Consider the following 25,690-nt stretch of genomic DNA (forward strand, 5'->3'; position numbering starts at 1 on the left):
TGGTCTTGAACTCTTAACCTCAGGTGATCTGCCCACCTTGGCCTCCCATAGTGCTGGGATTACAGGCATGAGCCCCTGCACCTGGCCATAAGATATCTTTTTAATAGAATGAGTTAGTACTAAAAGATTTTCTGGAAAAGCAAATTGAAAAAGTTGAAATTGGCCCAGTGCAGTGGCTCATGCCTGTAATCCCAATACTTTAGGAGGCCGCGGCAGGAGGATCGTTTGAGCCTAGGAGTTTGCAACCAGCCCAGGCAACAATAGTAAGACCTTGTCTCAATAAAATATATATATATATATAAAAATATATATATATTTTAAGTTGATATTCGTATTTTAAAATTTTTTAAATTTATTTTTAAAACTATGTTTGCTAAATTCAACCTAGTATTTTGGAATTCTGTTTAGTTAAAAGTGTAGTTTACGTTGAAAGCTTAGTTAATAGTATTTACCAATATTAATTTCTTAGTTTTGACAAAAGTGCATGGTTATATAGGATGTTAATATTAGGGGAAGCTGGGTAAAGGATAGACAGGGATTCCATACTGTCTTCCCAACTTTTCTTTAAACCTAAATTTATTTCCAAATAAAGGGCTTTTAAAAATACTTTATTTGTGTAACTCTGGTATACAGTTCATCTCGCTCAGCCACTCATTTTGTTGATGAGGCCTAGAACCCTAAGAGGGTGGGAGTTCAGTGTACCACCAGGCAAATTAGTGACACATCTTGTGCTTCCATATTTAATATTTTCTCGGCTGTCTGTATTCACCACAGATCCTGATAAAGTAAGCTTCATAAAGTAGGTGCCAAGCTGGGCATAGTGACTCAACATCTGTAATTCCAACACTTTGGGAGGCTGAGGCGGGAGGGTAGCTTGAGGCCAGGAGCTCGAGACCATCCTGGGCAACATAGAAAGACCCCATCTTTACTACTACTGCTGCTACTGCTGCTGCTGCTGCTGCTGCTACTACTACTACTACTACTACTACTACTACTAAAACTACTAAAGTAGATGCCAGTTAATGCTTTTGACTACTATTCCTACTACTCCTACTACTCCTACTACTACTACTGCTACTAAAGTAAATGCCAGTTAATGCTTTTGACTACTACTCCTACTACTACTACTACTACTACTACTACTACTAAAATAGATGCCAGTTAATGCTTTTGACGACTACTACTACTACTACTACTACTACTAAAGTTAATGCTTTTGACTGACCCACTTTCATAGTCCTATTCACGTTCTCAAAGTTTAACACAACTGTGATCATCCCATAAAATCAAGAGACACTTATGGGTATCCATACATGTATAGTAATAGTTTGTTTTAAAAAAGAAAAAAACCTGCTCAGTTTCAGGTTAATAGCCAGCTGTATACTGGATCATACAAGGAATCATGTTTAAGTTCATTGTAAATGAAACACAGTACCAAGACTTTAAGACAGTATTATAGTGAATACAGTATTACATTTCCTATGATTTAACAGAAGCAAAATAAATATAGTAATAGTTTTTTTTATTTATTCAGACTTTGAGAACATTGAAAAGGACAGAATATTACAATTTTATGGAGATTACTTATTTTACTTTAATTCAAGATAGGAGTAATTGTCATCCTAGTGATTATTAGTTTGGTTTTAGAAATGCTAAGGTAGTCATTAAACGTGTATAATTTTAAAGCAAGCTTTTATATAAATGCCTACATATAATCTGGTACCTTTCTTACCAATCTGTAAACCTTACCCGATCTCTAGATTTTTTTCGCTTTATTAGGCTTGTCTTGTAAAAGTAACTTGTACTCATAAAATTATTTCAGTAGTATAAAAATATATAAAACATAATTGAAACCACCTGTTTTTTTCTGTCACAACTTTCTCTGCATCTCACCACACATACACTAAATCCCCAAAGATAACAATTGATGTACAGTACATTTTCAGACATTTTTGTGCAGTTTTATAAAAGTTAACTGCAGTCACAGTATATGTACTGCTTTCCAGCTTCACTTTTTTATTATGTAGCACCTGTATATTGAGGAAATTTTCAGATGTTAGCACGTGTATGTCCACCTCGTATTCTTTTTTGAACACTTGCAGAATAATGTGTTCATGGGCTGTATTATGTACCATCATTTAGGTAGTCAGTGCCCTATAGTTAGTTCTAGCTTTTTGCCATTAATAATGCTGCAATGAACATTCTTAAGTGTATATTTGTGTACGTATGTTAAGTTTATAGGATATTACCCTGAAAAAAAATTCCTGGATGTAGAATTTCTGAATCAAAAAGCAAACACATCTTAAATTTTGTGATGATTCACTAGTTGCTGTACACAAAGATTGAACTTATATATACTGATACCACGCTTAGAGAGTGCCATTTCTCCACATTTTTAACACTAGATAGTATTAGCTTTTTAATCTTCCCCTATCCAGTAGATGAAAACTGGGATTTTGTTTTAATTTACGTGTATTTATGAATGCAGTTTCACACATACATCATTTTATATGTTTTCCGTTTGTATTTATGTATCTTTGGATGTCGATGTCCTTTGCTCCTTTTTCTCTTGAGTTTTTGTCATCTTCCTGTTGTAAAAACACTTTCTAAATGAACCTTTTTAAATATGTTACAATGGTCTTTTTAATCCCGTTTTTTTTCTTTTGACTATATGTGGTGTCTGTGCTGATAGTTTTGAATGGCCTGGGTTTTAAATTTTTGTGGAACCCACCTCATTTGTTGTGGAACCCACAACAAATTATTTACAATGAGCAGGTTTATATTTTGAGCCGTTTTATCTGTATAAACAGATACATTTTATTTAATCTTGAAACCTCATTAGATATTTCACTGCTCATTGTATACATTACAGTTGTTTTAAAGAACTTTTAAATGTTGTATTTTTACAGGCCTCTGACATCCAGGCAAGGACAGTAGTACTTACCTGGTCACCACCTTCCAGCCTCATTAATGGTGAAACAGATGAAAGTACTGTACCAGAGCTCTATGGTTATGAAGTTCTGATCTCAAGTACTGGAAAAGATGGGAAATACAAAAGTGTATATGTGTAAGTATTTGTTGTTTTGCTTTCTCCCATTGTGTAAATTAATGGTTTATTATAAAGAGCTTATTACTAATTTTGCTCTATTTTTCCTTCTTCATGCTTTTATTCTCAATCTTTAAGTTGGCTAATGATAGTGATTTCAATGTAAATGGTCCAAATGTAGCTTGGTACACATTTCTGTCTACTCTCCTTCAGAATAATCACTTTTATTGACCACATTCAGCTTTTCTTTCCCAGTAGGCTGCCTAATAGATGGTTCAGTATTCACGTATTCTTAATGCATTAAATATAAGTTGTAGTATGTAGAACCCATGAAGTATGTAGAACCCATGACCAAAAATGGACAATTCATGATTGTAAACTCATGAAGTATGACACTGCTCCTCTAAGGACTTGGATTTAATTCTTACATGTATAAGCTCATGTCCTGTTGTAAAATGAATTTAGTAGCAGTGTTATTTATTTGCATGTTAGTATGTTTTTATCACATTTTGAAAACTTATGTAGTTCTTTCCTTGGTTTAAAAGTATATTACACACAGCCAGGCATGGTGGCTCACTCCTGTAATCCCAGCACTTTGGGAGGCCGAGGCAGGTGGATCACCTGAGGTCAGGAGTTCAAGACCAGCCTGGCCAACACGGTGAAACCCTGTCTCTACTAAAAATACAAAAATTAGCCAGGGGTGGTGGCACATACCTGTAGTCCCAGCTACTTAGGAGGCTGAGGCAGGGGAATCGCTTGAACCTGGGAGGTGGCAGTTGCAGTGAGCCAAGATTGTGCCATTGCACTCCAGCCTGAGTGACAGAGCGAGACTCCGTGTCAAGAAAAAAATAAGGGTATATTACACACCACGAAGCCTTGGAAAGATTCAGTAACTAAAATTGTGACATTTATGATTGACAGTTTTGAATTAAACTATTTTCCTGTTCATATAAAAGTTGATTATTCTAATGAAAAAGGGTAAAGTTAATGGTTAGTTATTATTTAAGCACCAAGAAGACTGTAAAGGTGATGGTTAATCATTTGAATGATCATAATTAGCACAGAACACGGGCTCCATCAGCCTTCTTGCTATCTTTTTTCAAAACATAGCTGGCAAGAAGAAAGGAAAGTGAAACTGCCCCAGTGCCTCTCATCTAGTCACATAAGGATATAAAAATTTCCTGTTTCCTCTCTATTGAGATTTCCTTGTGTTCTATTAATTTTTCTTAAGAGAGACAAGTAAACCTACCTAAGGGGTAAGTAGGGGATAAAGGACTATCAACAAAAAGGTTTCTGACTATGTTAATGACTGTTTTCTAGTTAAATATGGTTGCTTACTAAGAGGAATGCTTTATTTCCATTTGCAGCCTGACCAGGGAGCACGAGGTGGGCATTAGTCATCTCCCATATCCTACAGGAATTAAGGTCTCTCTCTAAGGATGTTTGTGTTCTCTTCCATTTCTTTCATCAGTGTTTTGTAGTTTTATCTTATAGAGATCTTTCCACCTGTTATGTTAGATTTATTCCTAGGGTTTTTTTTTCTCCTTTTGTAGCTATTGTAAATGTGATTGTCTTTTGGGCTTCTTTCTCAGCTAGTTTATTATTAGTGTATAGAAATGATGCTAATTTTTTAATTTTGATTTTGTATCCTGCAACTTACTGAATTTATTTATTTATCAGATCCAAGAGTTTTCTGGTGGAGTCTTCAGATTTTTCTACATGTAAGATCATGTCATCTGCAAAGAGGGACAATTTGACTTTTTTTTTTTAATCTGATCACCTTTCATTTCTTTCTCTTGGCTGGTTGTTCTGGCTAGGACTTCCAGTACCATATTGAATAGGAGTGGTGAAAGTAGGCATCCTTGTCTCGTTCAAGTTCTTTGAGGAAAGGTTTTTAGACTTCCCCTGTCTATATGATGTTAGCTGTGGGTCTGTCATATGTGGTGTTTATTATGTTGAGGTATGTTCCTTTAGTGCCTAGTTTGTTGAAAGATTTTATGAGGGGATGCTGAATTTTATCAAAAATTTTCTACATCTATTGAGATGATCATATAGTTTTTATCCTTCATTCTGTTGATATGGTGTATCACATTTATTGATTTGTATATGTGAAGCCATCCTTGCATTCCCTGGTATAAATCCCACTTGATTGTGGTGTATTGTCTTTATAATGTGCTGTTGAATTCAGTTTGCTAGAATTTTGATGAGGATTTTGTGTCTGTGTTTATCAGGGATTGGTCTGTACTTTTTCTTTTTTTGTTGTGTCTTTATCTGGTTTTGGTACCAGAGTGATGCTATCCTTGTAGAATGAGTTAGAGATCATTCCCTCCTCTTCAATGTTTTTAGAATAGTTTGAGGAGAATTGGTGTTCCTTAAAAGTTTGGTAGAATTTGTCAGCCAAGCCGTTGGTCCTGGACTTTTCTTTGTTTGAAGACTCTTTGTTACTGATTCAATCTCGTTACTCATTATTGGTCAGTTCATGTTTTCTATTTCTCACTTATTGAATCTTGGTAGGTAGTACATATCCAGGAATTTATCCACTTCCTCAGATTTTTCAGTTTGTTGGTGTAAGTTGTCCATAATAGTCTCTGATGATTCTTTGTAAGTGTGGTATCAGTTGTAGTGTCTCCTTTCTCACTTCTGATTTTGTTTATTTGGGTCTCCTTTCTTCTTCTCTATATTAGTCTAGGTAGTGGTTTAGTTCTGTTCTGACTTTTTATTTTATTAGAGATGGCGTCTTGCCTAAGCTGGACTCAAATTCCTAGGCTCAAGTGATCCTCCCACCTCAGCCTCCCAAGTAACTGGGACTACAGGTGTGCACCACTGCACCTGGCTGTCTGCTCTGATCTGCACCACTGCACCTGGCTGTCTGCTCTAATCTTTATTATTTCTTCCACTAATTTTGGATTTGGTTTGTTCTTGCTTTTGAGGTTCTTGAGATGTGCGTTGCTAGATTGTTTATTTAGAGTCTTTCAGCTTTTTTATGTAGACATTTATTACTATAAACTTCCCTTTTGGCACTGCTTTTGCTATATCCCATAGGTTTTAATATTTTGTGTTTCCATTTTGATTTATTTCAAGAATTTTTTTTTATTTTTCTTAATTCGTCCCTCTACCAGTGGTCATTCAGGAGCGTGTTGCTTAGTTTCCAGGTAGTTGCATAGTTTCCAAAGTTCCTCTTGTTATTGATTTCTAGTTTTATTCTATTGAGTATTAGAAAATATATGATATACTTCCAGTGTTTTAAAATTTCTTGCGGCCGGGCACGGTGGCTCACACCTGTAATCCCAGCACTTCGGGAGGCCGCGACAGGCAGATCACAAGGGCAAGAGATCGAGACCATCCTGGCCAACATGGTGAAACCCCATCTCTACTAAAATACAAAAAATTAGCTGGGCATGGTGGTGCACACCTGTAGTCCCAGCTACTCGGGAGGCTGAGGCAAGGGAATTGCTTGAACCCGGGAGACAGAGGTTGCAGTGAGCCAAGATGGTGACACTGCACTCCATCCTGGCAACAGAGCAAGACTCTGTCTCAAAAAAAATAAATATTGAGACCTATATTCTGTACTGACATATGTTCTACCCTAGAGAATGTTTCATGTTTCACATATTGTAAAAAAAAATGTGTTTTCTATGCACACGTATGTTTATTGCAGCACTGTTCACAATAGCAAAGACTTGGAATCAACCAAAATGTCCATCAATGACAGGCTGGATTAAGAAAATGTGGCACATATATACCATGGAATACTATGTAGCCATAAAAAAGGATGAGTTCGTGTCCTTTGTGGGGACATGGATGCAGCTGGAAACCATCATTCTCAGCAAACTGTCGCAAGAACAGAAAACCAAACACCACATGTTCTCACTCATAGGTGGGAATTGAACAGTGAGATCATACTTGGACACAGGAAGGGGAACATCACACACCGGGGCCTGTTGTGGGGAGGTGGGATGGGGGAGGGATAGCATTAGGAGATATACCTAATGTAAATGACGAGTTAATGGGTGCAGTACACCAACATGGCACATGTATACATATGTAACAAACCTGCACATTGTGCACATGTACCCTAGAACTTAAAGTATAATAATAAAAAAAGATTAATTAATTAAACAAGAAAAATGTGTTTTCTGTAGCTGTTGGATGAAATGTATTTACAAAGGTCTATTATGTCCATTTGGTCTAATGTGCCATTTAAATACAATGTTTCTTTGTTAATTTTCTGTCTAGATGATCTGTCTAATGCTGAGAGTAGGGTGTTGAAGTCCCCAGCTATTGTTTTATTGGAGTCTGTCTCTCCCTTTAGATCTATTAATAATTGCTTTATATTTCTGGGTGCTCCAGTGTTGGGTACATATATGTTTAGATTTATTATATCCTCTTGCTGAATTGATCCCTTTATCATTATATAATGACTTTGTCTCTTTTTACTGTTTTTGACTTAAAGTCTGTTTTATCTGAGTGTAGCTACTCCTGCTCACTTTTGGTTTCTGTTTGCATGGATTATTGTTTTCCATCCCTTTACTTTCAGTCTATATGTGTCTTTACAGGTGAGGTGAATTTCTTGTAGACAGCATATAATTGGGTCACATTTTTTAATTCATACAGTGAGTTTATGTCTTTTAAGTAGAAAGTTTTTTGTTTGCTTGTTTTATTATTAGTATACTTTTGTTCTAGGGTACCATGTGCACACCGTGCAGGTTTGTTACATATGTATACATGTGCCATGTTGGTGTGCCGCACCCATTAACTTGTCATTTACAATAGGTATTTCACTTAATGCCATCCCTTCCCCTACCCCCAACCCCATGACAGGCCCCAGTGTGTGATGTTCCCCACGCTGTGTCCAAGTGTTCTCACTGTTCAGTTCCCACCTGTGAGTGAGAACATTTGGTGTTTGGTTTTCTGTCCTTGCGGTAGTTTGCTCAGAATGATGGTTTCCAGCCTCATCCATGTCCCTACAAAGGGCATGCACTCATCCTTTGTTATGGCTGCATAGTATTCCATAGTGTATATGTGCCACATTTTCTTAATCCAGTCTATCATTGATGGATATTTGGGTTGATTCCAAGTCTTTGCTGTTGTGAATAGTGCCACAATAAACACATGTGTGCATGTGTCTTTACAGTAGCATGATTTATAATCCTTTGGGTATATACCCAGTAATGGGATTGCTGGGTCAAATGGTATTTCTAGTTCTAGATCCTTGAGGAATCACCACACAGTTTTCCACAATGGTTGAACTAGTTTACAGTCCCACCAACAGTGTAAAAGCGTTCCTATTTCTCCACATCCTCTCCAGCACCTGTTGTTTCCTGACTTTTTAATGATCACCATTCTAACTGATGTGAGATGGGATCTCATTGTGGTTTTGATTTGCATTTCTCTGATGACCAGTGATGATGAGCATTTTTTCATGTGTCTGTTGGATGCATGAATGTCTTCTTTTGAGAAGTGTCTGTTCACATCCTTTGCCCACTTCTTGATGGGTTTGTTTGACTTTTTTCTTATAGATTTGTTTAAGTTCTTTGTAGATTCTGGATATTAGCCCTCTGTCAGATGGGTAAATTGCAAATATTTTCTTCCTTTCTGTAGGTTGCCTATTCACTCTGATGGTAGTTTATTTTGCTATGCAGAAGCTCTTTAGTTTAATTAGATCCCATTTGTCTGTTTTGGCTTTTGTTGCCATTGCTTTTGGTGTTTTAGTTATGAAGTCCTTGCCCATGCCTGCGTCCTGAATGTTATTGCCTAGGTTTTCTTCTAGGGTTTCTATGGTTTTAGGTCTAACATTTAAGTCTTTAATTCATCTTGAATTAATTTTTGTATAAGGAGTAAGGAAAGGATCCAGTTTCAGCTTTCTATATATGGCTGGCCAGTTTTCCCAGCACCATTTATTAAATAGGGAATCTTTTCCCCATTTCTTGTTTTTGTCAGGTTTGTCAAAGATCAGATGGTTGTAGATGTGTGGTATTATTTCTGAGGACTCTGTTCTGTTCCATTGGTATATATATCTGTTTTGGTACCAGTACCATGCTGTTTTGGTTACTGTAGATTTGTAGTATAGCTTGAAGTCAGGCAGCGTGATGCCTCCAGCTTTGTTCTTTTGGCTTAGGATTGTCTTGGCAATGTGTGGGCCCTTTTTTGGTTCCATATGAACTGTAAAGTAGTTTTTTCCAATTCTGTGAAGAAAGTGATTGGTAGCTTGATGGGCATGGCATTGAATCTATAAATTACCTTGGGCAGTATGGCCATTTTCACAATACTGATTCTTCCTATCCATGAGCATGGAATGTTCTTCCATTTGTTTCTGTCCTCTTTTATTTCACTGAGCAGTGATTTGTAGTTCTTGAAGAGGTCCTTCACATCCCTTGTAAGTTCTATTCCTAGGTATTTTATTCTCTTTGAAGGAATTGTGAATGGGAGTTCTCTCATGATTTGGCTCTCTGTTTGTCTGTTTTTGGTGTATAGGAACGTTTGTGATTTTTGCACATTGATTTTGTATCCTGAGACTTTGCTGAAGTTGCTTATCCACCTAAGGAGATTTTGGGCTGAGATGATGGGGTTTTCTAAATATACAATCATGTCATCTGCAAACAGGGACAATTTGACTTCCTCTTTTCCTCATTGAATACCATTTATTTCTTTCTCTTGCCTGATTGCCCTGGCCAGAACTTCCAACATTATGTTGAATAGGAGTGGTGAGAGAGGGCATCCCTGTCTTGTGCCAGTTTTCAAAGGGAATGCTTCCGGTTTTTGTCCATTCAGTATGATATTGGCTGTGAGTTTGTCATAAATAGCTCTTATTATTTTGAGAGACGTCCCATCAATATCTAGTTTATTGAGAGTTTTTAGCATGAAGTGTTGTTGAATTTTGTCAAAGGCCTTTTCTGCATCTATTGAGATAATCATGTGGTTTTTGTCTTTGTTTCTGTTTATATGATGGATTACATTTATTGATTTGCATATGTTGAACCATCCTTACATCCCAGGGATGAAGCCAACTTGATCGTGGTGGATAAGCTTTTTGATGTGCTGCTGGATTCGGTTTGCCAGTATTTTATTGAGGATTTTCGCATCAATGTTCATCAGGGATATTGGTCTAAAATTCTCCTTTTTTGGTGTGTCTCTGCCAGGCTTTGGTATCAGGATGATACTGGCCTCATAAAATGAGTTAGGGAGGATTCCCTCTTTTTCCATTGATTGGAATAGTTTCAGAAGGAATGGTACCAGCTCCTGTTTGTACCTCTGGTAGAATTTGGCTATGAAATCCATCTGGTCCTGGACTTTTTTTGGTTGATAGGCTATTACTTATTGCCTCAATTTCAGAGTCTGTTATTGGTCTATTCAGGGATTCAACTTCTTCCTGGTTTAGTCTTGGAAGGGTGTATGTATCCAGGAATTTATCCATTTCTTCTAGATTTTCTAGTTTATTTGCATAGAGGTGTTTATAGTATTCTCTGATGGTAGTTTGTATTTCTGTGGGATTGGTGTTGATATCCCCTTTATCATTTTTTATTGCATCTATTTGATTCTTCTCTCTTTTCTAATTTATTAGTCTTGCTAGTGGTCTATCAATTTTGTTGATCTATTCAAAAAACCAGCTCCTGGATTCACTGAATTTTTGAAGGTTTTTTCCTGTCTCTGTCTCCTTCAGTTCTGCTCTGATCTTAGTTGTTTCTTGCCTTCTGCTAGCTTTTGAATGTGTTTGCTCTCGCTTCTCTAGTTCTTTTAATTGTGATGTTAGGGTGTCCATTTTAGATCTTTCCTGCGTTCTCTTGTGGGCATTTAGTGCTATAAATTTTCCTCTACACACCGCTTTAAATGTGTCCCAGAGATTCTAGTATGTTGTGTCTTTGTTCTCATTTGTTTCAAAGAACATCTTTATTTCTGCCTTCATTTCGTTATTTAATCAGTACTCATTCAGGAGCAGGTTGTTCAGTTTCCATGTAGTTGTGCGGTTTTGAGTGAGTTTCTTAATCCCGAGTTCTAATTTGATTGCACTGTGGTCTGAGAGACAGTTTGTTATAATTTCTGTTCTTTTACATTTGCTGAGGAGTGCTTTGCTTCCAACTATGTGGTCAATTTTGGAATAAGTGTGATGTGGTGCTGAGAAGAATGTATATTCTGTTGATTTGGGGTGGAGAGTTCTGTAGATGTCTATTAGGTCAGCTTGAGTTCAAGTCCTAGATATCCTTGTTAACTTTCTGTCTCGTTGATCTGTCTAATGTTGACAGTAGGGTGTTAAAGTCTCCCATTGTTATTGTGTGGGAGTCTAAGTCTCTTTGTAGGTCTCTAAGGACTTGCTTTATGAATCTGGGTGCATATATATTTAGGATAGTTAGCTCTTCTTGTTTAATTGCTCCCTTTACCATTATGTAGTGGCCTTCTTTTGTCTTTTGATCTTTGTTGGTTTAAAGTCTGTTTTATCAGAGACTAGGACTGCAACCCCTGCAGTTTTTTTTGCTTTCCATTTGCTTGGTGAATCTTCCTCCATCCCTTTATTTTAAGCCTATGTGTCTCTCTGCATGTGAGATGGGTCTCCTGAATACAGCACATTGATGGGTCTTGACTGTTTATCCAATTTGCCAGTCTGTGTTTTTTAATTGGGGCATTTAGCCCATTTACATTTAAGATTAATATTGTTATGTGTGAATTTGATCCTGTCATTATGATGTTAGCTGGTTATTTTGCCCATTAGTTGATGCAGTTTCTTCCTAGCATCGATGGTGTTTACAAATTGGCATGTTTTTCAGTGGCTGGTACTGATTGTTCTTTTCCATGTTTAGTGCTTCCTTCAGGAGCTCTTATAAGGCAGCCCTGGTGGTGATGAAATCTCTCAGCATTTGCTTGTCTGTAAAGGATTTTATTTCTCCTTCACTTATGGAGCTTAGTTTGGCTGGATATGAAATTCTGGGTTGAAAATTCTTTAAGAATGTTGAGTATTGGCCCCCACTCTCTTCTGGCTTATATGGTTCTGCCAAGAGATCTGCTGTTAGTCTAATGGGCTTCCCTTTGTGGGTAACCCGACCTTTCTCTCTGGCTGCCTTTAGCATTTTTTCCTTCATTTCAACTTTGGTGAATCTGACAATTATGTGTCTTGGGTTTTCTCTTCCCAAGGAGTGTCTTTGTGGTGCTCTGTATTTCCTAAATTTGAATGTTGGCTTGCCTTGCTAGGTTGGGGAAGTTCTCCTGGATAATATCCTGAAGAGTGTTTTCCAGCTTGGTTCCATTCTCCCCGTCACTTTCAGGTACACCAATCAGACGTAGATTTGGTCTTATCATATAGTCCCATATTTCTTGGAGGCTTTGTTCGTTTCTTTTTACTCTTTTTTCTCTAAACTTCTTTTCTCGCTTCGTTTCATTGATTTCTTGTTCAGTCACTGATACCGTTTTTTCCATTTGATCGAATCAGCTACTGAAGCTTGTGTATGCAGCATGTAGTTCTCGTGCCATGGTTTTCAGCTCCATCAGATCATTTAAGGTCTTCTCTACACTTTATTCTAGTTAGCCATTCGTCTAATCTTTTTTCAAGGTTTTTAGCTTCCTTGTGATGGGTTCAAACATCTTCCTTTAGCTTGGAGAAGTTTGTTATTACCAACTTTCTGAAGCCTACATCTGTCAACTCATCAAAGTCATTCTCCATCCTGCTTTGTTCTCTTGTGGGCGAGGAGCTGCGATCCTTTGGAGGAGAAGGGGTGCTCTGGTTTTTAGAATTTTCATCTTTTCTGCTCTGGTTTCTCCCCATCTTTGTAATTTTATTTACCTTTGGTCTTTGACGATGGTGACCTACAGATGGGATTTTGGCGTGGATGTCCTTTTTGTTGATGTTGATGCTGTTCCTTCCTGTTTATTAGTTTTCTTTCTAACAGGTCCCTCAGCTGCAGGTCTGTTGGAGTTTGCTGGAGGTCCACTCCAGACCCTGTTTGCCTTGGTATCACCAGCGGAGGCTGCAGAACAGCAAATATTGCTGCCCGATCCTTCCTCTGGAAGCTTCGTCTCAGAGGGGCACCTGGCTGTATGAGGTGTCAATCGGCCCCTACTGGGAGGGGCCAGTTAGGCTACTTGGGCGTCAGGGACCCACTTGAGGAGGCAGTCTGTACATTCTCAGATCTCAAACTCCACGCTGGGAGAACCACTGCTCTCTTCAGAGCTGTCAGACCAGGGACATTTAAGTCTGCGAAGTTTGTGCTGCCTTTTGTTCAGCTATGCCCTGCCCCCAGAGATGTAGTCTACAGAGGCAGGCAGGCAGGCCTCCTTGAGCTGCGGTGGTCTCCACGCAGTTCGAGCTTCCTAGCTGCTTTGTTTACCTACTCAAGCCTCAGCAATAGCGGACGCTCCTCCCCCAGTCTCACTGCCACCTTGCAGTTCCATCTCGGACTACTGTGGTAGCAGTGAGCAAGGCTCTGTGGGCGTGGGACCCTCCGAGCCAGGCCCTTGGATATAATCTCCTGGTGTGCCATTTGCTAAAACCACTGGAAAAGCACAGTATTAGGGTGGAAGTGTCCTGACTTTCCAGGTACCGTTTTTCACGGCTTCCCTTGGCTAGGAAAGGGAATTCGCCGACCCCTTGTGCTTCCCGGGTGAGGCTATGCCCCACCCTGCTTTGGCTCACACTCTGGGCTGCACCCACTTTCCAACATGTCCTAGTGAGATGAGAACCCGGTACCTCAGTTGGAAATGCAGAAATCACCCGTCTTCTGCATTGCTCACACTGGGAGCTGTAGACTGGAGCTGTTCCTATTCGGCCATCTTGGATCAGCCTCCTTAAGGAGAAAGTTTAATCCATTTACCTTAAAGTTACTATTGATATGTGAGGGTGTATTTCTGTCATTTTATTAATTGATATCTGATTGTTATGTTGTTTCATTCTTTTTTTTTTTATTTCTGTAATGGTACATTTGAGTTATTTTTCTTCCTCATTTGTGTGTTTGCTCTATCAGTAAGTTCAGTAATTTTTATACTTTCTTGTGTCTTCATGACAGCAGATATTGTCCCTTTGTTCCAGGTGTAAGACTCCCTTAGGCATTTCTTACAGAACTGCACTAGTCGTGATGCATTCCCTCAGCTTTTGCTTGTCTGGAAAATACCTTTTTTCTCCTTCCTCTATGAAACATAAGTTTGTTGGGTATATATCCTTGGCTGACAGCTGTTTTTCTTTCAGCACTTTGAATATATCATCCCCATTCCCTGCTGGTTTGTAAGATTTCTGCAGAGAAATCCTATTAATCTGATAAGAGTTCCCTTATAGGTGACTAGATGCTTTTCTGTTGCTATCTTTAGAATTTTCTTGGCTTTTTTGCTTTTAACAGTTTGACTATAATTTCATGCAGAAGACTGTTTTGTATTTATATCTGTTTCATATCTGACTCTCCAAGCTTTCTGTGTCTGGATGTCTAAATCTCTTGCTAGACTTGGAAAGTTTTCAGCTATTATTTTGTTAAATAGGTTTTCTAACCCTTTTATTTTCTCTTCACCATTTAGGATACCAAAAATTCAAATATTTGATTGCTTTATAGTGTCCCATATGTCACATAGGCTTTGTTCATTCATTTTTCTTCTTCTTTTTTTTTTTTTCTTGAGATGGAGTTTTGCTCATGTTGCCCAGTTTGGAGTGCTGTGGCATGAACTCAACTCACTGCAACCTCCGCTTCCCAGGTTGAAGCAATTCTCCTGCCTCAGCCTCCCAAGTAGCTGAGATTACAGATGCTCACCACCACGCCTGGCTAATTTTTTCTGTTTTTTAGTAGAAACGGGGTTTTGCCTTGTTAGGGAGGCTGGTCTTGAACTCCTGAGGTGATCCACCCGCCTCGGCCTCCTGAAGTTTATCTTTGTTTCAATGGGTTATTTCAAAAGACCTGTCTTCACGTTCTGAAATTCTTTCATTAGCTGTATCTAGTCCTTTGTTGATGCTTTCGAATGTGTTTTGTATTTCATTTAATGAATTCTTCAGTTCTAGAATTTCTGTTTGGTTCTTTCTTATGATTGTGTTTCTTTGGTAAATTTCTTATATTCTAAATTGTTTTTCTGAATTATTTGTACTGCTTTTCTGGTTTTTCTCATATTTCAGGTGAGCATCTTTAATATCATTATTTCAAATTCATTATCTGGGATTTCTTAAATTTTTGTTTTTGATTAGAATCTGTTGCTGGAGGATTATTATGTTTCTTTGGAGGTGTCCTATTGCCTTGCTTTTTCATATTTCTTCTGTCCTTATGTCAATATCCATGCATCTGGTATAGCAGTCACTTCTTTCAATTTTTTGAGCTTGCTTTCATAGGGGAAGACTTTTTCCTGAAGATGCATCTATAGTGTTGGTTGGGTAGAGCACTTTGGCTTTGATTCAGGGTGCATGTGAAAGTATAGTCTTCATATATCTTCTGCTGTAAACAGTGTTATGGTGTCTGTGATTTCCACAGTGGCTTAGGATACAGTTGTTAGTGGAGGCTGTAGTGAAGTTTTGCTGGGGATGGGGATGTGAGGTGAGCCTGTCCTCGGGCCTCAGTGGTGGCAGCAGCAGGCCCAAGCCTACCTGTCCTTGGGCCCCCAGGTGTTGTACATGAGTACCAGTGTTAGCAAATCCAGGCATTCTGATTCTTGGGCCTCTAGGCAGCTGCTTGCTCAGGTGCTAGTAGTGGCAGCAGTGGGCCAGGCAGGTGGGCAGGTGGGTTCTTGGGCCTCTGGGAAGCTGATATGGCTTGGGTAATGGCATTAGGACTAACCTCTGGGTTCCAAGTAGTCCATGCTGATGTCGGTGGTGACTGTGACAGGCTGGGCAAGCCAGTCCCCAGGTCCACAGGTGGTACATGCAGATGGATACCTGCTGCAGTGATTAAAGGCAGGTTGGGTGGGCTCAATCTCAGGCCACCAGGAGGAGTGCTCAGGTGTGGCACGGGTGATGGACTGGGCTGGGTAGTCCCCAGGCCTCCCAGACAGTGTGCTCAAACACTGGGGGCACAGAACCAAGACCTGTCTTCAGGCCTTCCAGTGTTGTTTGTAGGTGCTAACTGTGTTGGCAGGGTAGGGATGACCCCCAGGCCCAAGGAAGAATCCTCAGGTGAAGGCGGCAGTGGCTACGCTGCAGACCTGCTACTAGGGAGGGGTTTTAGTGGCAACAGCTGTATGCAGGCAGCTAGGGAATACCCACTTCACTTGTGCTTTGGCCCCAGCTGCAGCAGCCCACAGCTGCAGTTGCTGCAGACAGGAAGTTTTTCGTTGGAGTGCACAAAGATGTGCAGCAGCTTTGCTGCTGGGGGCAGCAGGTTCTTTGCCAATGGCTCAAGCTTTAGTCCTGAAAGCAGCAACCAGTCACAGTGGTGGCCTGTGGGTAGGGACTGTCAGTGGGACTCCAGACATGTGGAGATGTGGGGACTGTAGGGCCCGTGGGCAGGATGCAGTCTGTTGGGGGTTGTGCTCTCAATGATACCTTGTTCTAGCTGCTTAGGGTTTGGGAGGTGTATAGGACCCAGCGTAAGCTCCCTCTCTTGAGCAATGCCTTGCATGACTCCAGGCATCTCCCTGTGTTAGTTGCAGCCCACAAGGGTCTAGGGTCTTTCCCATGACTAGAATACAGGAGTCCACGATGGGAATGTGGACCACTGGGGGTCACTTACTTACCCTTTCCCCACACTGGAGAACCTTTCTAGGCTCGCAGCTGATTGCAACCTAGCAGGCTTACTTCCCTCTCCTTCCTTGTTTTACATGTTTCCAGTCACTCCTGCTTAATTCCAGTGTTCTCTCTTAGGTGATCTGTTCAAAGTGTAACATTTTAAATGAAGTTCCACATTATTTTCTAATAAAATAAAATAGTGGCAGACTCCTTGTAAAAAATTGGCAATTTTTCTTTCAACAGTACATCTTTTATTTATTTTAACTATGCAAAATGGATTTTTAAATAATTAATAATGGTTTTGTTTCTTCAGTAAACTAAATATCTTCCTTAACTCCACTCCAAAAAAAAGTCTGGCTCACTCAGCGGATTTGCTTAGCACTACCTTCTGTTTTACAGTAGTATGCAGGTACACATGTAAGGTTGGTACATATCCTAGCTGCCAAATTCCGTATTAGTGGAATCTGAATCCAGTTACAGTTGGTAAAGAAAGAAGTAGTTTCATAAAATACTCTAAACTATAGTGTATATAATGTACATCGTTTGAAAATGCTTTGTTTACCAGACATTGAAATACTACCCTTTTTTCCCCAGAGGAGAAGAGACAAATATCACTTTAAATGATCTCAAGCCAGCCACGGATTACCATGCAAAGTAAGGAATTCCTACAGATTGCCTCTATATGATACAGCATAAAGATTTTTTTTTTAATAATTATTTTTTTAAAAAATCTATTATATGATTTAAACATTAATTTCGGATTAAAAGCAGACTTTGTGGGCTGGTCGCAGTGCACCCATAATCCCAGCAACTTTGGGTGGGCAAGAAGGGAGGATTTCTTGAGCCCAGGAGTTTGAGACCAGTCTGAGCGACATAGTGAGACCCCATCTCGACAAAAAAATCCAAAAAGTAGCCAAGCATGGTGATGCAGGCCTGTGGCATCAGCTACTCAGAAGGCTGAGGTAGGAGGATTGCTTGAGCCCAGGAGGTTAAGACTGCAGTGAGCCGTGATTGTGCCATTGTATTCCAGCCTGGGCTACAGAGTGAGACCTTGTCTCAAAAAAAAAAAAAAAAAAAAAAATTTTCCAGACTTCAATTTTTCTGTTGGTAAAATTATCAAAATTTTTCAACAAACAAAAACATTTAACTCATGTTACAGTGAAGGGCTAGAATTTTGGGTTTGGAATGAATTTGTAGAATATGTCTGTAGCATCTAGTTTGGCACTGGAAATTTGTCCCAGCTTTTGGAATTTTTATAAAATAATTATAAATTCTTCGTTTACACACATATTTTTACTACATCCTATTTTAGGGTTTGGGATACAAGACTCTAGAATTTCATAACATTTAATAGGAAGAACTTAGATAATGTTTTACTCTATGCAGTTCTTCTAGTGTAATTTACTAAAATTTCATAGACTCTAGGGCTTACCCAATTGAAGCCTAATATAACACATTTAGTTAATTACCCCCATTTTTAAAAAGAGTGTATGTGGTTGGAATTATTTCTGCTAAAGTACTAAGTGTTCAAGTGTACTTCCTATGGATATATTCAAAGTATTGTCCAACCTAATATTTTTCAAACTGTAGATTGTAGTCACATTTAGTCATGAATTTAATTTTGTACATTATATTCAGCATTTTTTTTTAAAGAAATAGAATCAAATAGGACAGAAAGCATCAGTGTATTCCCCATAGTTGAGAACATTGTTTCAGGAATTTTTTTTGCGTGTGTGTGTAAATACACATATATGCACACTCACAGTTATATCACAATTTAAAATTATTTCTTTGGGTTGCAGCAAAAAAGAAAAAAAAAAAACTTGTCCTTTTTTTTGGAAGGGTCACCTTTTACTTCTGATAGTCATATTTTCTTGAAAGAACTTTTAGTGGACACCTTCCGAATCTGCAAATACTTAAAGGTGACACTATTGAAAATAGGATACAGTGATTCTGAAAGGTAAAACTATTTATTTTATCACCATAGAGTCCAGGCAGAATATAATTCTATAAAGGGAACTCCTTCAGAAGCTGAAATCTTTACCACCCTGAGCTGTGAACCTGATATACCTAATCCACCAAGGATAGCCAATCGGACCAAAAATTCACTCACTTTGCAATGGAAGGTAAGAATATTCTTTAGGGTGTTTCCAACTGGACGTGTGTTTCTTTGTTTCCCCAGGTAGTATTAAGTTTCAGTTGTTTCTGGAGACAAAGAGCTCTAATTTGTTCCTGGTCTTTACATAAAAAGACATAAATGCCTATTTAATGTATCTTAAAATAGCACTGTTACTGGTTTTTCTTACTATATGTAAATATAGCAAAAACGATTGATTTGTAATTAACAGTGCTTATTACATTGCACATGTGATGGCATTGAGATTCACAACAGTGATTCTTAACCCATTACTCCTTTTTGTAATACTTTGTCATGATGCCTTTATATCCCGAGTTGTATTGTAAAATTAGATTTATAATAGCTGTACTCATAGATCAATATGCTGCCTAAAAGGAGGAATAAAGTTATTCTCAATAGAAAAGTATATATTTTAATTTATAAATGTTTGGTCCCAGCTACACAAGAAGATACAATGAAGTAGACAGATGCCATACATAGAATTAGTCATTCAAATACCACAGACAGCATTGTCACTGATTATGTGATTTTCTGAAATAGTGTGGACTCGGTAAATTTCTGAACAAATTAAATGCAGTTTTTCCCAAATTGTGCAGTTATTGCATTTTGAGAAACTTGGTGTCTGTTAAAACCATACAAAAAATACTTTATAAAATGGGATTTGGTTCTTCAATTCTGATAGATATTTGAAAGTCCTAGAGGAATAGAACAATTCCTCATCGTACTGATTATCCCCCATTCTGTGGGGCTATTAGGGCTCTTGATCTTCACCCCATAACCACCAGACTCTCCCTTCCTGCATTATTGTGATCAGGTCAGAAATAGCCCCCACAAAATTTCAAAACATCCCTTAGAATGGGGTACCAATCCTGTTAGTATTGGTTTGCAGTGAGATGTAACTATTCCTCTTGATTTAATTATCTGTCCTTGCGTCGAGAGCAAGCTCAGGGCTAGCCTTACTTTTGAAAGCTTTTAAAAATGTGGGGCTTACTACTTGTTCTGTAGCTTGTTAGTTTCTAGTTCTTCTGAGGATATTAGATACTTTTGTAGTCAAAAAGTACTATTAACACATGTAAGTCAAGCAGCTGTGTATATATACATATATTCATGTGTGATAAAAAAGTATGACTAATTTTATTTCATGTCACTTACAGTAGTATTTTATTTGTGAATATGCTCAGACCCTTTCCTTTGGTAGAGCAGTTGAGGTAGCAACCCATTGTTCTTTATATAGGTTAAAGATTTCTGTAGGTAACTGTTCTTTATTTCAATGATAATTAAAATACAATTTTAAAATGTCTGCCTTTAACAGTATCCTAACATCCCTATATAAGATGTAGGCAGTGGTACCTCAGATTACCCACACAGGTTTCCCAGGCTTGAACCCTTCCAGAAATGGCCCTATGTACACACACAATAATCAACATGGTTGGAAAAAGATATTGTCACTGTTGTTGGAGGATAGTATTATATACCTCAGAGTCGGGAGGATTAAACAGGTAGCATCTAAATAGCCCAAGGTGTAATGTCTAGAACATAATGAGCATAATAACTATTGTTATTTAATATTAAAAACGAAGAAAAGTCACTAAGAGTAGTTTAGTGACTTGAATAGTTGGTCTTTTGACTGCTACCTCACCTAATCTAAAAGCATTCCTATGGGGGTTAACATGGGAGGCAGCAGTTGAGAGAGGTATCTTATTAACTGACTTTGTTTAGAATTGCCAGAGCATGGTGATAACAAAAAGCTCACTAAAGATGATCTTTTTCTGTTTATTGCCAGTTCCCCCAGGCAGACTATGTGCTTCTCAGCCCCTAGAATACTGGGTAGGAACACTGATTTTGTGGGCAGGTAGAACAAATTCAGTTCTGCTCTACTTTTAACGATTTTGTGATCCGGGACAATTTATTTGGTTCTTTGAAGCCCTCATTTCCTCTTTTGTAAAGTTCAGGTAATAGTACTTCATAGAGTTGATCTGAGGACTAAATGAGATAAGGTAAAAAAAAAAAAAAAACACTTTACACTTAATAGTATCCGCTCTAACTTGGAGAAAAGCTAGAGCTTCAGTCTCAGGTTAAGGTGGACATTTTAATAGCCTCACTTTTGGAAAAGAGAAAAATTAATCAAGTAAATGTGAGAGACCTCAGCAACTAGACTAGAGCAGTCTGGAGTCATTAACAGTTGGAAAATGTCTTTTTATATCCCTCACTTCCTGCTGAGACTTTTGATCTCTCTCTTTGGATTCTCTTCCTCTACATCAGAAGAGTTGGAGTTTCCCAAAGATTCTTTCTCTGCCCCGTTCACATTATATTCATTTTTAACTGCCACTGCAGTTTGCCAGTCAGTGAGATATTACCCTAACTTAACAAGCAAATTCTGGCCATGCTAACCAGTTTTAAATTATAATTTTAAAAAAAAATTAATATTGTAAGATCTGTATTAGTGTTTAACAAATAATTTAGACCTCTGTGTTCGTCTGTATTAAAAACTTAATGATCCTTGATTGCCATTTACATAGTTAGCAATATTATGTAAAAACTGGAAAGAGTTCGTAAAACATCATTTCAGAAATTAAAATGGTAGAATTTTGACCAGAGTCTTAAAGTCAATTGTCTGCAAATATATGGAGTTATAATAAGAATAGGGGTGATCATTTGTTCTGCAAAGAGGAAATGGGCTGAAATTGTAGAAAGAAAATTCAGATGGAAGTAAGGTTGAAATTCATGATTTTTAGAATGATTAAATACTGAAATAAAATGCCAAGGGAACTGCATTCTTTTACACCTAAAATATTAACAGATTGCTAAGTCAATAGTCTCAGGTAACCAGCACAGTCAGTCTAGAAACGAGAACCGAGACACTGCCCTCCCAGAGCTTCTTTCAGCACCCTGGTTCTTCACTCTTTGGTATTTTATACAATATTCCATTTATTTTGTAAGGTGAGTTTTAATACAAATGACAGGATCAGTCCTACAAACTTAAAGCTGATAAAACTCTCTGGAAGGAAAGCAAAATTTTTTTTTTTAAAGACTTTTTCAAGTTATTAATAGTTCTTGCTAAAAGAGATTTTTCAGTGTTCAGGAAGACTTGAGTAGCTTCTTGCTTTCTTTCCCTATATTTCTTTCCTTAAATTTGAAAGGATTATAGGGTATACAATATATATATTTTTGTATTTTCATGAACATTTTCCCAGAACCAAGTCACAGAGAACATCTGCCACATAAGCTAGATCCTTATATTAGATCATCACAGTATCATTTATGAATGTACTAATTTGTTTTCATTTTGTTTTTTGATGTTGGTTTTAGGCACCTAGTGACAATGGTTCTAAAATCCAAAACTTTGTATTAGAATGGGATGAAGTAAGTAAATTGAATCTTTTTAAATGGTTAACATTATGTGCGTATCTTCAGGCAGAAATAACTTTTTCATTTATTTTAATCAAGTACATTCTTCTGTCAAAAAAAGTATGAATGATTTTGTGTGGTGCATGAGTGGATTGATGGTGTTTTTAGAAAACATTCCTGACTTCCCTATTTTCAACTAAATCACCATCAAAATTATTATTTAGGTAACTACCTTGATAAAGGAACTTTTTTTCATATCAGCCTTAAAGTGTATTCCTTTTCCTACAGCTGCTATAACAAATTACCCCAAACCTGATATTAAAACAGTACATTTTTCTCTTACTGTTCTGAATGTTCAGAAATCCAAAATGAGTTTCTCTGGGACAAAATCAAGGTGTCAGCATGGCCAGGCTCTCTCCAGCAACTTTAGAGGAGAATCTGTTTCCTTGCCTTGACAAGCTTCTGCAGGCTGTCATTACTTGGTTCATGGCCACATCATATTGCCTTTTCTCCCCTTGTTTCCATCATCACATCACCTTCTTTCTCCTCTGTCTTCGAACCTCTTTGTCTTCCTTTTTTAGGAACACTTAAGATTCCATGTAGGGTCTATTCAGATAATCCAGGATGAGCTCCCATCTCGAGATTCTTAGTCACATTGTACGGTTCCTCCTACCATATAAGGTCATATTCACAGGTTCAGGGGATTGGGACCTGGATATTCATGGTGGCCATTACTCAGCCAACCACAGCAAGCATACTGGACTTCATTGTTTAGTACAGGGGCGTCCAATCTTTTGGCTTTCTTGGGCCACACAAAATACTAGATTTGTTCAAAGGTAGTTGCTGTTTTTGCCGTTAAAAGTAATGGCAAAAACAGCAGTTACTTTTGCACCAACCTACGTTAACACTAACAATAATAGCTAATGAGCTTTTGAAAAATCACAAAAATATCTCATAATATTTTCAGGAAGTTAACAAATTTGTGTTGGGCCACATTTAAAGCTGTCCTGGGCCGCATGTGGCCCTTGGGCCGCAGGTTGGACAAGCCTGGTTTAGTACATTGTTTTTATTATCAGTTACTATGTTCTCTCTTGCCCTGTGGCTTGTACCAAGCTAAGAAGAGGGGCCAGAGGGAGTGGAAGAAATTCCATTGATAAGTTGGGAATCTGGCAGTATATTAAAAGAACAATAAAGCACAACCAAGTAGATTTTATTCCAGAAATTCTAAGATAATTTAGAATTAGAAAACCTATTAACATATCACATTAATTTAGAAGAAAACTATATTATCTTGATAAATTAAGGAAGAGTATTTGATTACCATTCATCTGAGTTAAAACTCAAAGCAGATTAGGAATAGAAAGGTAATTTCTTATTTGATAGTTATTTTTGTACCATCACTAAACAAATAAAGGCATTTTTATGCAACGCTGAAATAAGTCAAGATTGCCAATTATCCCTACCTTTATTTAACATTCTTTCAGAAGTTATTCTTAAGGCAGTATGACTTGAAACCAAAGCAAAAAGTACAGTCATGGGTCTGGCTTGGGGGCAAAACTGTCATTATTTAGAGATGATACGATTTTCTACTTAGAAACTCAGTTGAATCCACTAAACAAGCATTCAGTAAAGCAGTCAAGGACAGTCTACAGGTTTTCTTTGAAGCAGAAGTCACCCTAACTACCCTTTCATCTCTAGCAACACAATAAAGAAAAATGGGTGGTGAATGTGAAACTTACCCGTTTTATTTAGCACTCTAAATTTCTAAAACTCTTTAGTTGTCCTGACTTTTCTCTCTCCCTCTTATTGCCTGTAATTGGGCTGTGCTCTCTGCTAGAACTTTTTCAGTGTTAGTCTAAGCAGTAGAAGCTCCAAAAGTTTTATTTTAAAGAAGTTTATGAGCTATCTAGTTGGAAGTTTGGGCATGGGTAAGGACCTTTTCTTAAAACTGTTCACTTAGAGCTTTCCATAGGTTGAAAAAAACTGCCAGTTGACCCTGTCAAAGATCATCACCCCATTTCTACCACTGATAGTCTTCCATGGAGATTGTAGGGGCCATACCTGCAGAGTTTTCTTTATTAAAACCAGAGATTTGACATGGGCTAAAAGAGAGTGCTTAATTCAAGAAGCTATACAAAGATACCTGCTTTCTGGTGTTTTAATTCTGTGTTTGATGATCTATATCATGTAAAAGATGTGCTGTATCTCAGCCTTCTCTTGAGATCCATGGCTTTTAGTATACACTTGCTAATATGTAACTGTCAAGAAGGAATTGATGTGGATTTATCTTTTTGCAGTAATGTACATGATATATAATAATCAGCCATTTCTTGTAGGGAAAAGGAAATGGAGAATTTTGTCAGTGTTACATGGGTTCACAGAAACAATTTAAAATTACTAAACTGTCACCAGCAATGGGCTGTAAATTCAGACTGTCGGCCAGAAATGACTATGGTACAAGGTAAGGTGTATTTTATAAAAGAATGTAAATATTTTTAGATTATCAAGTCAACTTCAATTGTATAATTATTTACTGTCCAAATTATTCATTAAAAATTCTGTTTAGTTTATCTCTTTGTTGATATGGTTAAGATGTGTTCACCAGTCTAGCAAAAGCTCTGAGAGAGTTATCTTAGTTACATAGGAACCACAGGAAAGATTAAACTTACAACTTTCCAAGATTTTCCGATATAAATTAGATTTTTATATGTGACAAAGAAATTTTTCTTTTGCTCCTCAGCATATGTAATTTCAATATTTTGTTTAAAGTCAGGCGAATTGTAAGAACATCTAAAATACCCAATTTAAATAGAAAGGCCAAGTATCTTTCAAGAGTCATTAAAATTATTTTTGATCTAGAGATAGCGCTGCTCACCTTAGGGGCAGGTGCATTTAATTACACAACTGAGAACTTACATTTTCTATTTTATATAAATGGCATTGTATGAAAGTGTGTTTAAAAGTTACAGCATTTACACCAGTACGTGAGTGTTATTGTTTCCATAAGGTAATATATATATTTTTTCATTGACTGGACAAATTATGATATAAAGGCTTACAAATCTGAACAAAACTGCATTTTTAGTAGAACACTAATTCACTGTTTGGTATCTGACCTGGTTATCATAAAGAGATCAAACCCAGGATATATTATTTGTATTATAATTCATTATCAAAAATTGTCATTTTCAAAAAAAATTACATCTGTTACAAACTTGTTCTTTCACTGTAAAAATAACTTTTTCACACCTTTTAAAACCATTTGTTTCAACAGTGGTTTTAGTGAAGAAGTCTTATATTACACTTCAGGCTGTGCTCCTTCTATGCCAGCAAGTCCTGTGTTAACAAAGGCTGGAATTACTTGGTTATCCTTACAGTGGAGTAAGCCTTCAGGAACACCATCAGATGAAGGAATTTCTTACATTTTAGAGATGGAGGAAGAAACTTCAGTAAGTGCAAATATGGATTTTAAATAGTGTATTTAAAACATTCTCAGCTTAAGGAGATTTTGGGCCGAGGTGATGGGGTTTTCTAAATATACAATCAT

At 37.6% G+C, this 25,690-nt stretch overlaps 1 protein-coding gene across 4 annotated transcripts in view; it reads left to right on the forward strand.

The window, feature by feature from the left end:
* FNDC3A (fibronectin type III domain containing 3A) overlaps positions 1-25,690 on the forward strand; it is a 226,171-nt gene that overhangs the window by 158,538 nt on the left and 41,943 nt on the right. For all 4 annotated transcript variants that reach the window (XM_015121055.3, XM_028837170.2, XM_077974364.1 and 1 more), the window contains 6 exons: positions 2,910-3,067; positions 17,253-17,312; positions 18,646-18,784; positions 22,105-22,158; positions 24,480-24,604; positions 25,418-25,592. In XM_015121055.3, the coding sequence (XP_014976541.1) occupies positions 2,910-3,067; positions 17,253-17,312; positions 18,646-18,784; positions 22,105-22,158; positions 24,480-24,604; positions 25,418-25,592 (711 nt within the window). The remainder of the gene's footprint in view (positions 1-2,909; positions 3,068-17,252; positions 17,313-18,645; positions 18,785-22,104; positions 22,159-24,479; positions 24,605-25,417; positions 25,593-25,690) is intronic.

Source organism: Macaca mulatta, chromosome 17 (genome assembly GCF_049350105.2).
Source record: "Macaca mulatta isolate MMU2019108-1 chromosome 17, T2T-MMU8v2.0, whole genome shotgun sequence".
NCBI classification, from domain to species: domain Eukaryota; kingdom Metazoa; phylum Chordata; class Mammalia; order Primates; family Cercopithecidae; genus Macaca; species Macaca mulatta.